This window comes from Chroicocephalus ridibundus, chromosome 4, assembly GCF_963924245.1.
Source record: "Chroicocephalus ridibundus chromosome 4, bChrRid1.1, whole genome shotgun sequence".
In the NCBI taxonomy this organism is placed as follows: domain Eukaryota; kingdom Metazoa; phylum Chordata; class Aves; order Charadriiformes; family Laridae; genus Chroicocephalus; species Chroicocephalus ridibundus.
The window spans coordinates 75,658,709-75,675,887 of NC_086287.1; the positions used below are offsets into that span (position 1 = coordinate 75,658,709).

The 17,179-nt window shown below is 39.1% G+C and overlaps 1 protein-coding gene across 3 annotated transcripts in view; it reads right to left on the minus strand.

Moving 5' to 3' along the window:
- Positions 1 to 17,179, minus strand: part of SMPD3 (sphingomyelin phosphodiesterase 3) — a 119,347-nt gene that overhangs the window by 6,330 nt on the left and 95,838 nt on the right. For 2 of the 3 annotated variants that reach the window (XM_063334267.1, XM_063334268.1), the window contains exons 3-6: positions 15,983 to 16,058; positions 8,866 to 9,021; positions 5,516 to 5,605; positions 4,578 to 4,641 (exon numbers count right to left, since the gene is read on the minus strand). In XM_063334267.1, the coding sequence (XP_063190337.1) occupies positions 4,578 to 4,641; positions 5,516 to 5,605; positions 8,866 to 9,021; positions 15,983 to 16,058 (386 nt within the window). Of the gene's footprint in view, positions 1 to 462; positions 602 to 4,577; positions 4,642 to 5,515; positions 5,606 to 8,865; positions 9,022 to 15,982; positions 16,059 to 17,179 lie in introns of all 3 variants that reach the window. The other variant, XR_010070960.1, reaches the window with a different exon arrangement.

The window sequence follows — 17,179 nt, forward strand, 5'->3', positions numbered from 1 at the left end:
AGTAGGCTTTATACAGAAGACTATTAAGGCCCTTAGCAATTTGATCTAACTTTGAAGTTAGCCCTGCTTTGAATGTCTCTTGGGACCAGATAACCCCCAAAGGTCCTGCCACTCTATTTTACGATAATTCTATGTTGCTGTGTGGTTCTGTGTTGTTTTGCTGTTGTATTGGATTTAAAGGGAAATGTGGTTTGCCTTCTTGTATTTTATTTAAAAGATCTACCAAAACAGCGCCAAAGGCAGCAGACACAACTGTGCATGCAAAAGCAGGGGTCGCACACAGTAAGTGCATGCATAGGATATTTTTGCAGACAGTGAAATTTAAGTACAATCGAAGCTGTTCTGCGTGATAACTGTGGATGGAGAGAGGGGCAGATTAGGTTGTGGTTTTGCTATCTGGCTCAAAACACAAACAAACTACTTTCAAAACCACCTCCTTGAAGATCATTTTCCTTTACTTACCTGCCAAAACCTGAGCTCAGGGTTCTGTGGTTTCCCTTGTAAGAGTTGATTACGCCATTAAGCTACATCATCAACTGTCGCAGGAGAAACACTGAGCCATGAACTTGGGTCCTAGCAGGTACAAAGCCTTTAATTTCACCTTGGAAAAAAATAAGATATTTTTGATCACCCAGTTTTTAAGATTTGACTTTGGATGGGTTTTATGGGGTTGTGTTTAGGAATTTTTTAATCCATGCACGTGAGAGTACAGAATGAAGCAGAAAAAAGAGACAAACCACCAGACTCTTGTGATGTGTTTTAATGGTTTCTTTGTCAAATTTTGTCTCTTTGGAAGGACCTGAATCGTGGCAGAGGGGACACAGCAATCGCTACAGCTGATTAGGTCTCAGTAGTGTTATAATCTGTAAATTTGGGTCAGTTGATAAATACAAGAAGTACTTTATGTGCCTTCAAAAGATAACAGTGACAAAATTCTGGTCATACAGTTATTTAATCAGAACTTTTCTTTACCTCCTTTGGACTTAATGAAGTATTGAAGGTTCTTAGGAGTTTATTGTAACCAGTTTATGAAAGTAAGCTTTTTATTCAGTTTTAGACTGTCATCTAATAACTCACATTAAATTAGCTTACTGTCTGCACCCCATTTGCAAGCTGATTCTACAAAGAGCTGCTGCCTGAAATTCTTTTTGTAGGTTCAAGAAAGCAAGCTCTTTGATGGGACTGACCTCTTTCAAAAATTGTATTTATATTTGGCAAAGCTAATTAAGTAACAAAGTAGAAGAAACTGTTGATTAGCACTGCAGTACTACTGCAAAAAAAAAATCTTATTTGCATTAATTTAAAAGATGAATTTATTTTAGCTTCAATTATCTCCTTTTAAAAGTCTGTGAACGCTGGGTATTTACTTAACCTGCACAACTGCTCACAGAAGGGAAATGTTAGTTTCAACTACATGAGGAAAAGTAATTGTAAATGTGCATGCATCTGCTTCTGACTAAAACTTGTACCACTCTGTATGCAGTGCTTAGCTGTTTGTCTCTACAGAAAGTAGACACAAGTACTGGACATCTGGCTATGCTGTGCTAACAGTTAAATGCTAACAATTTAAGTGAACGTAGCTTATTACGACTGAGTTGCGGAACTAAACCTGAGTTTTGTCAGAATAATTGTCTTAATTCATAAGACACAAAGAAAGGGTGGATAAAAAGTAATTGGAACTTTATTTTTTCCTTGAAAGACTTTCAGTCCCAAATAACTCCAAAGTTTAAGTATGAAAATTCTGTCATGGAGCTCTGTCCGATGGTTGGTTTGCAGCACTGACCGTAGCTGCAATGAACAAAGGAGCACGAAGAGCAGGATATGTAAGGAAGCCATAAAGCGGAACGTACTCCCTCATCATAAAGCTCAAGGGAACCATCTCTCATTCGGGTGAGAAGCACCCCAGTTAAGGAAGACTTTTCTCAGTGGTGTTCCAGCCTGTTGCCCAGAATTGTGAGCCACTGTCCAGCAGTGGAGACTGGAAAAATTTGCATTGAAATCTTGTTTCTTAGCTGTGCTGTAATGTGGTCTCCTGAGCCAGACTCTATTCAGGGCTTAGAGATGAAAACGGGCTTATTCCAGTGCTTTGCTTGAAGGTGACAGTTGTCTTTGTGAGATGAGATTATTTGTGTGTATTTCATAAAGCCGCTCTGGGCAGAAGCTCGTGCAGCTTCCAGTGCTGTGGCAGGGCCCAGATCGTTACATTTAGCTTACTAATTGTTCTGTAATTATAAATGACTTGCTCGTTATTTGTACCAAGTATGTTCTTCTAGTCCGATGTTTTACGTATGCTGTACTTAACATGAAAGAGATATTTAAGAACGAGTTGTTCTGCTGCTTTTATGGCCTAATTAGTTTAGTAATGTGAACTACTTAATTTTATTTATAAACTAGAGAAGAGTGTTCATGAAGAAATAATTCCCTGGATAGCTTACGCTGCCAATTTCAATGTCCCTTTTAAATGTCTCTAAAGTTTGATCAAGCTTTAAATGTCTGTAAAGCTTGATCATTTATTATTGAAAAATCTGAGAACAGATCAATTTTAGGAGGTACCCTGTTTTGCTGTGTATATGAATTATACTTGTTAGCTAGACAGTGATGCACAGCTTCTGTGCTATTTAACATTTCAGTGTCCTTAAAGCTCAGATGCTATTAAGAGCTTTAATTTTTACTGAACTTATTGGCAATTTTTATGTTTACTAGTCCCTTGTAGAAATGGCAGGGTAGGCTCTCTTGGCCTCTTGTGAAGTGAAGGTTTCTCTAATATAGAAACACATCTATGTAATGTACATATGCCTAAAAAACTAGTGGAAAATCTGGTCTAATAGAGGTTTTTTTCATCAGTTTAAGACAATTGTAACATATTGCAGAAAACTGAAAGCCACTTTGAGTAGGGAAAATGTTTTGTGGATATTCTGTTATCAACACTCAAAAATATTTTCCAGTTATCTCATACTGACTTGCTGTAGATATATATAGGTAACGGAAGTAATACTCTTAAATCTTTATTGATCATTTGATGGCTCTTTATCTATCAGTCATGTATTTGTCAGTGGAACTTCACTGCTGAATACAAGTAGCTCTTCAGGGAATAAAATAAAATACCCCTAAAGTAATTTGGTGACAGATTGTCTCAAAAGGCTGCCTGAAAACACAGGGTGGTGGGTTTTTTAGGGTTTTGGGGTTTTTAATTTATTTTTTTTTAAAAGAGCTCCAAGCCTGCTTTTGGAACCATAAAATAGAATGTTTCACCCACATATAGATTTCCATTTGCAAACTTGATTGTAGGGCCAAATTACCTTACTTTTGCTTTCCAGAAATCCGTTTCACATGTACCAAGTTCATGTTTTCAACACATGCATAGAAATGCCTAGAAATTTTGCAGGCTATTGAATGTGCAAAGCATGACTTGCTGTAACAAATCCTTATTTTGAATATAAATGAAACCCAGATCTTATGTCTAGAATTCAAATTTCTTTGTCAAAACTGATACCAAGAAGACTAAGACATTCAATTAAGTGTCCAACTATATGCAGTGTACTGTACTTAGTGAGTAAAAATGACAACATGAACTGTGCCAACATAATGTACCGTTTCCATTATGTGTTAACTGAAGTATCTGCACAGATGTAAAGTTCAAATAACTTTACCTCTTTAGTACATTTGGGTAATGAACAGCTAGAACATGTTTTATAGTTAGTCATGATAATAACATATTCAGTCCATTAAACTAGCCTTCAAGGTAGAGAAGGTACAAAAAGGATTATCACATTCACTAAGTGCTGCTCTAAAATGTACAAAGCTTATTATTTTATCTCCACTGGCATATTATTTAACAAACAGTACAGGTATTCAAGAAACTTGTCTTAAGACGTCTGCAAATTAAGGTTATTTTTGTATGTCTCTTAAGTCCACTAGCTCAAACTAAAGATACCTGTTTCTCAATATCAAATACTCCTTAAAAGTAATGCTGCACTACTATCACCAATAGATATTAAGCCTTATTCCTAGTTGTGTCTGAGGTGCTATTTAATTCCTCTCTATATTTGTGAGCTTGCTTTTTTAGGTGTACCAAATTCAGCAATCTCTCTAGAATGGGCAATTAGTTGTTGGGCTGGGAGTGGTGTTTTAAACTTTATGGGTTTTTTATTTGAGGAAAATTATATTTCCTTCTGTTGCTGTCCTTTACAGTGCCATGACCACAGAACTGTCTGTGCAGAAAGACTGTCAGACAAGCTGTCCGCCGCGTACCTTTTCCAGCAGCGCTCGGAGTTTCTTGTCCTATAGGCCTGTCCAGGTAGGACCAACTCTAGAGACATAAAACCACTGACTGCAGTTGCTCTCATCTTTTCACCCATTGAAGCCAATTCTATTAGACATAGAGAAGAAGCTGCTTTTCCTTCCATTTTTTCCCCTCTTCCCCAAGTAACCCTGAGTAAAAAATTATGTTTGGCTGGGTTTTTTTTTTTTGACAGTCCATAAAACACCCCTCAATTTGTGAAATGTTAAATAGGAAGGAATGAACTGGCTTTTTAAGGAATTATCTAAAGCCTGTGGGAGGATTAGGAATTGCATACTTCTGTAGGTTGTCTGGAGTGCACACTTCTTCATCGTATAATCCTTCAGGGTCCAACAAGGTACCTGTGAACAGAAAGGGAGATGTGACTGTCACAGCATACCTCCTGTGACGTGTCTCTCGGGAGGCTTCTGGAGGCACAGGTGTGTGAGGACAGCATCTGTATGGAAGAGGGGCAACTGCTCTGACTGAGCGCTTTTTGTTCACTTCTCCTCTGCCCACACCTCCCTACTGCCTGCCACTTCTCAAAATGCTGCTTTGGCCCCTCCAGTTTCTCAGCCCCAATGTCTCTGATTTTCCTGTTTTTCTGCTACAACTGAGTAAAGACACACTATTAAACAGTTCCACGTTCTTACATTCAGTATCTTCACAGTTATATAACTGCTCTTCTAGAGAAAGTCTAATTCCTGACCTAAAACTTCAAGTTCAACTGAGTTTCACCAGGTATTAATATCTCAGAGTTCCATGAAATCTTTTGTAAGATGAACCCTACAAGTTTGTAGTGTTGTTGAATTGCTTTGTTACATCCTTGCTTACAGTATTTACAGAAAACCGAATGGAACATTTGAATCAAAAGCTGCAGGCAGAAAGTACAGAAACAATAGTTTGGCTTACCTCCCAAAGTAATCTAGAGATTGTTGTAAAAGTAGAATAGGTATGGGAAGGCACTCAAGTAGCTTGAGGCATAAGTTCTAGAATGTGGACTAAAGTTTGAGATCTCAGTTTGATTCTTAATTATAATTCAACAAGACAGTGTTAAGGTTTATAAAATAAATGTTACAGAAATAGCCCATGTAAATATTTGGTCTCTACCAAATTCTTACTTAGCTAGTTATTCTTAGCAAATTCTTAGTTACCTGAACTACCTGCTGCTTATAGATGTCGTGTGAGTGCCACAGAAGTAAATGTTCATACACTGACAGCTAGGGAAGGTCTTACCAATTGCCCATGGTTTATCCTCCCCAGGACCAATTCGACACGGGTCTTTGTAGTGTGTAAACAGAGAATGCTGTTGCTCCAGCTTGTCCTCTGCAGGGAAAGATCAAACCCAAGAAAAGGCACATCAGCTATGTGTGGTGAACCTGTGGACAGTTGTGCGTTCTGCCACAACAGGAAAGGCAAGTCCTCCTTCATACTCAGTATACCGTTAATAGGGTGGATTTGAATCTGTTCAGTAGTAGCTTTACTGCACAGCCATATCTTGTCTTGATTACAAATTCCAAAAAATGCTTGCTAATAACAATGTTTCCCTGCAAAGTCTTTCTATGAAAGACATTTTTGATAGTTTCTATCTGTAAACTTAAGTTTTTTCAACATACTTCCTTACCCTGCCATTGACGCTGCATTGCTTACACCAGTACAAAATTTATGTTGAGATAGATGAGACAATGGAGAATTGGACTGACTTCACAATGTAAAAGGCTGTTTGTGGGTGTATACATACATCTTGGTAAGTCTGAAAATAGAAGCTGGTACTTTACTTGCTTCAGAAGAATTCACTGAATGTTTTCCAAGCTATAATAGATAAGAGAAAGGATAGGCAACTGATAATTTGTTTGGGACATTATCTAAAGCATCAAGACCATCCTAAACATAATCAGCATCACCTATCTAAGATAGATTAAAATTTTGTTGTGATTAATTTGCAAGTGATGAGCCAAACTTTACCCATCTGACTAGAAGACTTTTTATCTTATGCTGAAAGGTTTAAAAACATAATAGACTTTTATGCAAGTCAGTCCAAAGCAACCCGACAGTAACTTTCTAATAATGTTCCCACAGAGTGTGGATTCACTGTATGAATGTTGTCATAACGTTCTGTAAAGCTGGGGGGGAGAACTGAGTTGCAGAAAATTTGTCATAAGCATTAAGGTAGCTCGTGGACCTGGAGATCTTTGAAAACTGTACTGTCAATACGTCTAAGAATAGAAGCTTGATATTCATTGAAACATTAATTACTTGCTGTATCAGTCCGTGGAGTGGGAAAGAATACAGAAAATCATACACAGAATTACAAGAAGCTGATTATTGTTTTCTAAAAAAATTAACTCAAAATGTTCAATTTTCTGTAATGCTAACAAATGTCCCTAAAACAATGAGTAATGTAAAAATGGAGAAGAAAACTTTAAAACATTGCATTAGTCTTGCTTAGTGAATAAGGAAAGAAAGCAATCTAAAAATAACAAATGAAATAGCTTAATTTCAGTTTCCAGGCTTGAGTGAATTTTAATGGGGAGGGGGATGTAAATAAGCTACACAGATAGCAAAATTGGTTTTTTATAACCTACTTTTCAGTCCTCTTTAGCAGTGGCTGCAATATTTGCAATTATTGCAGTTTTCTTACTTTTGCTTTAAAAAGACATTTTTAAAGCTTTAAAACAACAGCATTAATTATACTCTGTACTTGTGTGAGACCTTGGTTAGTGTGCCAGAACTTCTCAGGTAGATAATACTGACCATATGTTCTGCCTCACAGCTTCACTCCCGTCTGCGTGCCTCATGTGGCACAATCCCACTTGCTTTCCATTTGCTATCTGACTATCATATCCTTTGGTATGCAGCAGATTGTTTATTTCCTTGATGGACATCTTTGCCTCCAGGCCACTTCATCAATCCAACAGTATTGCAAGTGAAACAGTCAAATCACAGCAAATGTGTCCATTTCTATCCTGCAGCTTCTGTCTCCCTCATTGGGACTGTTGCAGTTGCCTCCTCAGCCTGCCTGTGTAGCAGCTTGGCTAGCTGAAGACCAGTTCCTGACCACGTTTCTTCCTTCCTTCCCTAAAAATGCACTACCACTGCTACCATTATATTTCATCCTAATAGGTGTTTGTTTAACTACAGTATTCTGTAGCCATTACCACTTACTATTTACCTCCATCCACAGTGCATAATGGATTCTTCTACCAGTCAGAGCACTTGCCAGTACCTTCTCTGACAATTCTGAGTTTCCTTAGGATCATATACTTGTGACTGATTTACCTTCTGTACATACAAGCTAGAAAGAAACAACAGAAGGGCTGTGCTTTGGGTTGATGGTCTTTTTCTACCCAATTAAATGTTTCTTCATCTTTGCTGAAATCTTCCATTACAAGGGTCTGATACAAATCATGAGATTAAAGAATACTAGTTATTTTTGAGATCAGACAATGTTTGCTTTTTGTTTCTTAATTATTTTTTTTTTTTGGTACAGTTGTTGCCCTCAGCCTCAGTTACGTAGGCTTCTTATGAGGACTACAGAACTCACACTAGATGCCGTTCACAAATTCACCTGTTAATCCACAAACTCTGGTCTGAATTGCTGAATCCCACAGCCGGAGCTCACCTGCACACTGCACATCTCCCTGATAACAGCACAGACAAAATCCCTCTGATGACACCTCTCACTGTACCTGCCTTGTGCTGCTCCTCCTACCTCAGTACTTCAGTTTTGGCCAGTCACGCAAAAGGCCTTTCAGCCGTCAGCTGTGCGGCAGGCTGGCTGCTGTGCACCACTGATCCATTTGCCAGCTCCAAACCAGCAGAGTCAATTGCTATCACATAAAGGCAGCAAGGAGCTCAGCTGGGTGCCCTGGGCTGTACTGAGCAGGAAGGTAGAGTGGATACACAAACACAATGCTCTGCACGCTGTGTTGGCAATTTAACTCTTAACAGAGCATAATGTTTATGTTCTGTGTGAACTCGCCACCCATTAATTATGGTTTTGTGGAGTTCTTTTTCTAGTACCCTCAGCATCCAAATATAGACAAAAAATATTAAAAATTTATTAAAATAAAAAAACCCAGAACTACACAGCGTCAGTTAACTTTTTCCAAGACTGACTCAGCAATGTCTAGTTGTCTCTGCAGCATTACTCTCCTATGCCTGTGTATATGCACTATCAAATTATTTTTAACCGCATGAATTTACTATGTTTTCCCCACAAAAATCTCATAACATATATGTCTTTCATTAGTAACTAAAATTCTAGGACAGTAGGTGTCTACCTAATTCAATAAAACTAAACCACTAGATCAGTCCTCATTATTGCTACTGCAAGTCACAAATTATTGCCCTTCGTGCCTTGAAAAACATCATGCTTAATAACTCAGCGGAGCTCGTAAGTGTGAGCCACTCTCCCTGGCTCATCTCAAGGCTGGTACTTTTTTTAGAAGTATCTGTAGCAATTAGATTTTTCCTTGCAAAAGCCAGTCACAACTTAGTATACTGCCATAACCCACAGGAATCAAGAACCTTCCTATGCCTTTTTGGAATAGGTAGACACGAGGAGAAGAAAACCCTTGTCTTACCAGAGGAGCAGTTATCGAAGTTGAGATCTCCACAGATTACATCAAATGCCACCAGCTCCTCTGGATTGGCTGTACTGGAGGAGGAGGTAGATTTTCTGAATTCAGACAGCCAATCTTGAAGCATATCCAGTTGCTCACATCGAACAGTAGTATCTCCTGTAGCAAACAACCAACCAATGAAAACAAGAAACAAGACCTCCTTTTAGCATGTTACGCAGCCACACATTTGTTGCTAAGCTATTGTTAGGCAACTTGAGAAAAAGGGTGCAAGATAAAAAATGGCATTGCTAATAGTATGCTCAGTACACGGTGCTCAGCCTATTGTGAAGTTCATTAGTAACCACGCTTTTTGTTGTTTAAATCTCTCTTTCTGGAATCAATTGTACTAGAAAACAAAGTGCATCTGTGCTGCAGACAACCGGTCAAAATAACGTTTCTAGCCACAGAAGGAGGATGATCTGATGCGCTAATGTTTGAAGTGGGGTAAACCACTTGATTTTTCTTTGCTTCGCTAATTTTTAAAAGTGAAAAATTTAACTTTCAATTGGTTATTAGTAACTACATATCAATGGTAAATTCAACTCACTCATAACTGTAGCAGTCCATCCGAGGAAGGGTTCTATTTGTATTCAAGTAAGAATGCCTAAACTAGAAGTATTTTTTTTGTATTTTTAAAGGTATGTGTAGATACAGGTTTGGGCAGGCAGTACTGCCCAAATAAAGAACCAGATCCTTTTCCCCAGTTGCAGGGAAGTTACACCAGGCCACGTGTGCTGAGGATGTGCCCCCATTTTATAGGAGTGATGTGAAAGGGTTGAGATTGATTGGTTGCCAAATATTTTTGTTTGTGAAACCATGTGACACACAATCCAGCTCTTTAATTATAGCAACTAACCACACTTAATTTCAAACACATTATGTGACATGAGGTCTAAGAAAAAATTAATTACTAGCCCTCTTAAAATGATTACAGGAAAAGATTGATGTGAGGAAAGGAGCAGAAAGAGACACATTCTAGAAATAATTGTTTACCATATTGTCTTTCCTTTCTTTTTCTTTTGTTTTCACTGTACCTATAGTTAACAGTTATAATTTTGCTTGTTTCAGACTTGAAATGTCAAGTCAGAACATTATTTTCTTGAAAGTAAAAGATTTGTTTTCAACTGCCACAATCAGAAGGAAAAGCAGCAAACCCAGAATGACTTATCCTGACTACAATTTTATTTTAACCTAATTTACTACTTTGTGCTAGCTATTAAAAAGGTGTAAAATACGATTAGAAATGTCAGTTCTGTGTACGTCCAAAGCTGCTGTCAGGGGCTACTATGGAGTTGGTGAATATATAAGTCTGCATCCTCACAGCTTGTTACTCACTCGTCTCAACTGCAGCTGTCCCCAGCACTCTATAGACTTTCAAAACATGAACTCGGCAGCACGCTGGAACTGTGTTAGCATATGGACAGACTTCAGGCCTTAGGACTTCACTTTCCTACCACTGTCAAACTGTGAGGGGTTGGATTTTCAAGAACATCTCAGAAGGGCTAGGAGTGCAGGGGTTAAAACAACAGTTACATACAAACTGAATCAGAAATGTTCAACCAAGCATGACTTGATACAATCCTAAATAATTAAAAAAAATATTAAAAAGAACATGGCCAGGGAAAGAAAGAACTCTAAGTAGGTTCTGACGCTGACTTGTCTCTTCAAACTGGTAATTCCAACAGCAAATAATCTGGTTTTTTTCTTCCATTCATGTTATTCTCAACAAATCTTCACCTGTTGGGCTGTAATACTAAAGTAGGTACAAGTGCTTCCTGATCTATTCCCTAACCTGCAGCTTCTAGTACTTACTTCTCCCTCAAGTTCACACAGTATCCTAATCACACAGCTTGACACAAATCCAGAGCAATGTATTCTTGGGAAAGCTCCTTGCTACAACAGCACAAGAAAGCCCTACAGTGAAGACGTAGCTAGACAAAAGCACAAGAAATAGGTCACGTGGAACTAATACAGCCTGGAGCAGGTGACACTAACCACAAAAGGTGTGCGTGACTAACATATACATTCTGATGAACTAAAGATACAGACGAAATTACAGATTCACAGCAAGCATGAGCTTGAAGGGGACCTCTGGAGATCATCTAGTCCAAACCCTCCGTTCAAGTGGGGTCAACTACAGCAGGCTGCTCAGGCCCATGTCGAGTCAGGCTTTGAATACCTCTGTGGTTGGAGAGTCCATAACCTCTGGATAACCTGTTCCAGTGCTTAGTCACCCTTGCAATAAAAAAACATTTTCCTTTGTCCATACAGCATTTCTTGCATTTCAGTTTGAGCCCATTGCCTCTCCTCCTGTCACTGGGCCCTACTGAGGAGCGTCTGCCACTATCTTCCTTACACTCTCCCATCAGGTATTTTAAACACTTTGGTGAGATCCTTCCTGTAGCTGAACAGGCCGAGCTTTCTCATTCCTGGTGAAGCTTATTCAAATTCAGGACCTGTCCTTCTTTTGCAGCATCTGAATCTTTCTATCTCCTAAGGCCAGTATTTTCTTCTGGCCTGCCTTTTTTTCCTCATAACATAACTATTAAGCATGGTACTTGTTGACAGGAATGCAGTAACGTCTTGCTCCCCACAAAGTCCCGATCACATAAATTGCTTAACTTCTAAGACCAGCTTTTATATCCCTGAACTGTCCAGGTGTTTTTGCATTTTCTGTGACTTATCCGTCTAGCATGGCTTCACTAGGATGAGTGATAAACTAACGCAGCCATTACCATACAGGCATAAAACTCAGGCAGCAACCCGTCACAGACCAGCGTGAAGAATGTGACAAACCCACTTAACTGAAACACACAAAGGTGAAATTCTCCAAAACAGAAAACTCTTGAGAAAAACAAAATACAGACAGGCAAAAACATTTTAGGAGGATATTGTGAAAGGTGTCTGGTAACATGCATTGCTATTATTAGAAGAGCATTAACTACATAGTGAGGTACATCTCCCTGGGTAAGAATGCTGAGCCTTTGGAGCAGCACTAGAGAGCAGATAACCTCAGGGCTCTACAGAAAAATAGCCTTGGAAGTCTAGAAACAGATGACTTTCATTTCTTTTTAGAAAAGCGTAGAACTTGTGATAGTCTGGCATCTCTGATTATCCCCACTAGAGGTCATAGAAGTAATTGCACTTTAGTACACTACCTGGAGCATGTGCAATGAAGTGAGCTACATTTCCATGACAAAAGATGGGATCCTCTAATGCGACTTGAACGTAACTGTTTCTGAGATTCATATTAAACTAACGGTGTCCAGCTTACTGCAGCTACACAGCAGGTACTGCATGTATCTGTATACAAAAGTCACTAGTGAGACTCAGTCTGACCAGCTCCCAATGATCAATAGCTTTGGAGCTGAAGAATGAAGATAACTAAACTAATCAGACATGTGAGGAGAAGCCAAACCTGTATCCAGAACAATCAGGGGAGCAGACATTTCATAAACTGCTGCTGAGGTGAAACAGCATCAATAAATACTAACAGAAGAGAACTAGGTAGTAACTCCCAACACTAACATTCAACTTCTCTGTCTTCCAGCCTTCAGCTCTAATTACGTCCAGATAGAATCACTAATCTGATTGACTGCCACCAGTGATTAACCAGAGAATACAGATTTGTACTAATTGCTCTACACTGTTTTCCTCAGTAACTGGCCTGGAAAAATGCAAATAATTGTGTTGTGACTGGTTCCTGCAGTCAGCCTTTCTGAATTCTTCGCAAGTTCTCTTCATCTTCAAATTTTGTGGAAGTATGAAAGGGTAGTGTGGGAAACTTCAGCCACCATAAATAAATACTTCACCTTTGTTCATTATGGGATAATCATATTTGCACTTTCCATTTACTTTTGAAATGCTTAAGTGAAATCCTGGCTTTAGTTAGGGCTGCAGGTAGGTACTATATGCTGAGGAGGACTGTTTTTCCTACTCTCAAAGACGTTAGGAGCACTGTGGTGGCTGAACAAAGCAGCTGACAGGCCTAATCAGATGAAAGCTCCAGTGGAGGTTTTTAAAACCAGCACTGATAAGTGCTATGGGATATATTGGCAGGGAACCTGGCACAACTGAGAGGAGGGGGCAAGGGCAGGCTGCCACAGTATGGATATGTGCCAGCTTTGCTATTTCAGAAACATCTGGGGAATCACTGCCTAAGGATGTTTAGCTCTGAGGTTACTCCTGATTGCACAGTCAGAATTCTAAACCTTGAAGGATCTCTGAGTCCTGACCTGAGTTCTGCTTGAGCTGTGTGTAGGTTTGCAGAGCCTGAAACTAGAGAAGCACAAGTTGCCAGTTACTGTGAATGACCAGATTCACACTGAACGCCAAACAGGGACGTGAACAAGGTTACCAGACAGCATCCAGCATGCTACATCAGCTGGACCTGGGCTGGAATAGCTTGAGGTTGACTCTGTTTTGATGGCTTGGTGGGGTGTCTGAAAGGCATGACTCAAAGGGACTTGGGAGGTGGGTGGATTCTAGGCAGCAAAACCTGTCCAGAACATTAATCACTGACTAATTGAAAGATGTAGAAGAACCATGTAAACTTAACAGCCCCTTGCAAAATAATTACATTCAAGTCTCATTAAAGGATCCCTTCATTTGTCACTGAAATGCAGCTATTTCCACAGTGGAAATAACGAGCTGCTTCATAGCACCATTCAGTAATAGCTAGAGAATTGAGAGGATAAACTAAATCTAATTCTAAAGTTTTATCGAAAAAGGTGAATATCAGGTCTGAAAAAACAGTAATTGCTCAGAACAGAGTTGAGCCAGCCCATTTCTTGAAAAAAAGCATTAGTAGTTCGTCCCTGACCATAAGCAGTTGGATCCCTTCATTTTATACTCATGTAAGTATCAGAACTGTCAAGTGTAAGTTTATGTATCCTAGAAAGGAAGCCAAATTGCACTCAGCCATGTATGACAAGATGATTTAAATGGCTAACCTTTTAAACAGTACTTGTTTTTATAGATACCACATCTTTACATCGTTGAAGTGTTTTTTGGATAATTTTTTAAATGCGTGAAATGTTATGAATCAGATGATACAAATCAGAAAGCACAGCTCTGCCAAACTTATGAACTTTAGTTTTCCATTTCATTACATAAACTAATATGATATATCAAAGGACAGATAGACTCTTAAATCATTGTCTGCTCTATTTGAATGTAGTTTGAACCAGATAAGCCTAAAAACACGAAGCAAGAACATAAGTAGGAAAATGAAAGGTTGTGTTTTACCCTTGAAGAAGCTTTAGGCTGACTTTGAAAATAGAACATTACTTCCCCATTATTCTCCCCCCTCCCCCTCTCCCTCTTTAATATTTTAGGGACTTCACAATGTGGTTATCAAAGACCAACTGAGAATACATGGCTAGGGTAGCAAAAAGGAACAGGACTGGAAATGGAGGTTTATAACCTAAACTAGAACGGCAACAAATCTCAGCTCCACAAAGCAATCTCACAGTACATTACCATAATTCCAGAGTTAAAAATAGAAAACCAGAGAAGGATGTTACATTGTTAAAACCTAGCTGAAAAATTAATGAATCTTCTTTAGAACTATCCAGTCTCTCTAATGTACTTCAGGGACTGGCAGTTTTGTTCCCAAGTCTGTCTCTCTGCGACTGAAGCACTGACAAAGTAGAATGAATGCTAGCTGCCTGGCTGGGTTAACCTAGACATGCTGTAGCGCAGAGGTTCAAAGTTCTACCATTTATAATACATTACTGTCTCGCCTCAGTCTGCAGCATACATGCTGTCTTCAGGCAGGCTAGGAAGGCTGTGTTGTGCTCTCCAGCTCTCAGCAGCACAAGAATTGCAGTTGCATCAAGTAAAACTAAAGATATCCACCCCCTCTGGCTAAATTAAATTATGATCTTACACAAAGTAAAGGTTAGCAGATTTGGCTTTTATTTTATTGCTACACCTATTCTAAGTATAGAGCTGATAGCTTTTATGCAAAAGATAGGACATACACACAGAAAATTTTCCATAGAAATCTCCAAGAATTTCAAGTATTTGTCAGTTTTAACTGATAAGTGTTCAGGTGAACAGCTAAAATGGAGAAGCATCCCGAGTTCAAAATGTAAGCATCAGAACGCTAAAAGTGGAATAAAATGACCTGAAGTTACTCACTTCTTTCCCCTTGCTTTCTGTACTTGGGTTGTAAAATGGAGATCAGGCCACCCATCTACCTCAGCCTTGTTCTGAATATTAGTATTATAAGGAGAGCTGAATGTTGAGATACTATCATAAAAAAAGGTCATAAAATGGTTGAGGAGGAACAGGCTCCACCACAATGTGACAGAGCTACATGAAATTCCAGTCTGGTTATGGGAAGCAGGAGAGTCCATGCCTCTCTTGGACACAGAAATCTGCTATTAAAGAACATCTCATTCTTTTTTAAGATAATTTAGTGAAAATTCCATAAAAAGCTTTCCACACCCTGCTAAGAGTTTTTGCATTTTATTTATCTTTAACAACTTTAGAAAATATTGTTTCATGAAACAAAGGGCACAGAGCATGCTCTGGCATGCTGTAGTAAATGTAATAGTGGTACTGCTTTTAAACATGACCAAAAGAATTTTTCAGTAAGTGTATTAATTTTCTAGCTATTTATGTATGAAATGCTCAGGTCAAGAACCAGAGAATTTGGGCTTATTTGAGCTGCTGACTTCTGAAGGAAAAACTGTCCCAACTTTTATCTTCTGATAATCCCCCAGTTATGCACAAAGAAATTTAAGTTTATGTGCTGATATGGGTTGTTAAATACTGTTGAGTAATGAACATAGTAATGTGTTTGCTAAAATAACAGTATTTGGTTTAGAGGGAGCAAGAGAAGAAACGCTCTAAAAGGATATTCTTTGTTTGTGTCCTGTAATATTTAATTACTCCGAGACTGAAAATGTGAAGGTTTGGGGATATACTTGTCTACCCTTCTTTCTTCACTATTTCACTGCTGTTTGCAATGCACGCTGCACTTTGTCACAAATACTGGAAGAGCAATGCTTTCTACTTTTGCACAAGAATATCACCACAGGCCTAGAAATAGTGAAAATTAGGACAGTACCTGCAATAGCTTGCAAGTGAGTGCAGGAAATGTATCCCACAATTCTTTGGTCCTGAGGTGTACTTCCCACTTGCACCTGGAAGGGAAGGAAGAAATGAAAAGGTGACTAATGGAAGAGCTCATACAACTCCACTTCCAACCCGAGCTGTGCAGCCTCAGTACATGGTATTGGCCTTTTTCACCACTCTTTACAGCCAGCTCCATTTTGAAAAAACGCACACGCATACAAAAAACCACCAGAGACACACTGGGGCTCACTGGGGTCCCACCTGCTGCTAGCACACTGGCTTCTTCCTGACCACCACTACTTCAATGTTTCAATGTTGATCTGCAGCACATGCAAAAATTTGACTTCCCTCCGCTTTTCGCAATCCCATTGGTTCTGTCCCAGCTGCGTTGGCACCCTTTTGCATTCCAGCTCTTGTTTATATGCAAGATTCAGACCCACCACCGAAGTGCCATGTAATACTATCAGCAGTCTCATGCTTGGTGTCTGTGTAAGACTAGCACGCAGAAGGAAAAAAAATGCCAAGGGAGTCTGGGGAAAAGGATGAAACATGAAATAAATACTGGGTTTGACCATGTTTTCTCCATTCCACAGCAACTTTTGGATTTTGATGGATTTTTTTTTTTTACATTCTTCTACAAAGGTGCTGGGGATTTTTGCTATGTCTCAGCAAAGTGTTTACATTCCTCAGCTCACAGCAGCAGCCCCCAGGTCTGTCAACCAGATGAAAACACAATGTGTGTCCCTGCTCTTTCACACAGAAGAGGTAGGGCTTCCAGGGAAGCTGGAACGTAGTATAATTCCTCATCTATATCATATGCGTGATCTTTTAAAAATGTATTTGCTGGTGGACACACAAGTAAATTAGAATCAAGTTCTGGTTTAGGTCTTCAACTCTATTGAAGGTTTAGGCAGTTCAGGACTTATAGCTGCAAATCAAAATTCCCAATGACCTGAGGATCAAGATTTGGACTGAGGCAAGAAACTAGTTCGAGCATATGGTTTTCCTGTTGGCGCTTAACATGGCAACACTGCATAGACTACTAAAGAAAATGCCCACCGAGGAAAGCTGTACTCAGGGCTCAGAAAACAAACACACAGATGACTCTCCTTCACAAGGCGAGACTCAAATTTCAGCTGATACCTCTAAATAAGAAGCAGAGCGCAATATTTCATACAGACACAATTTT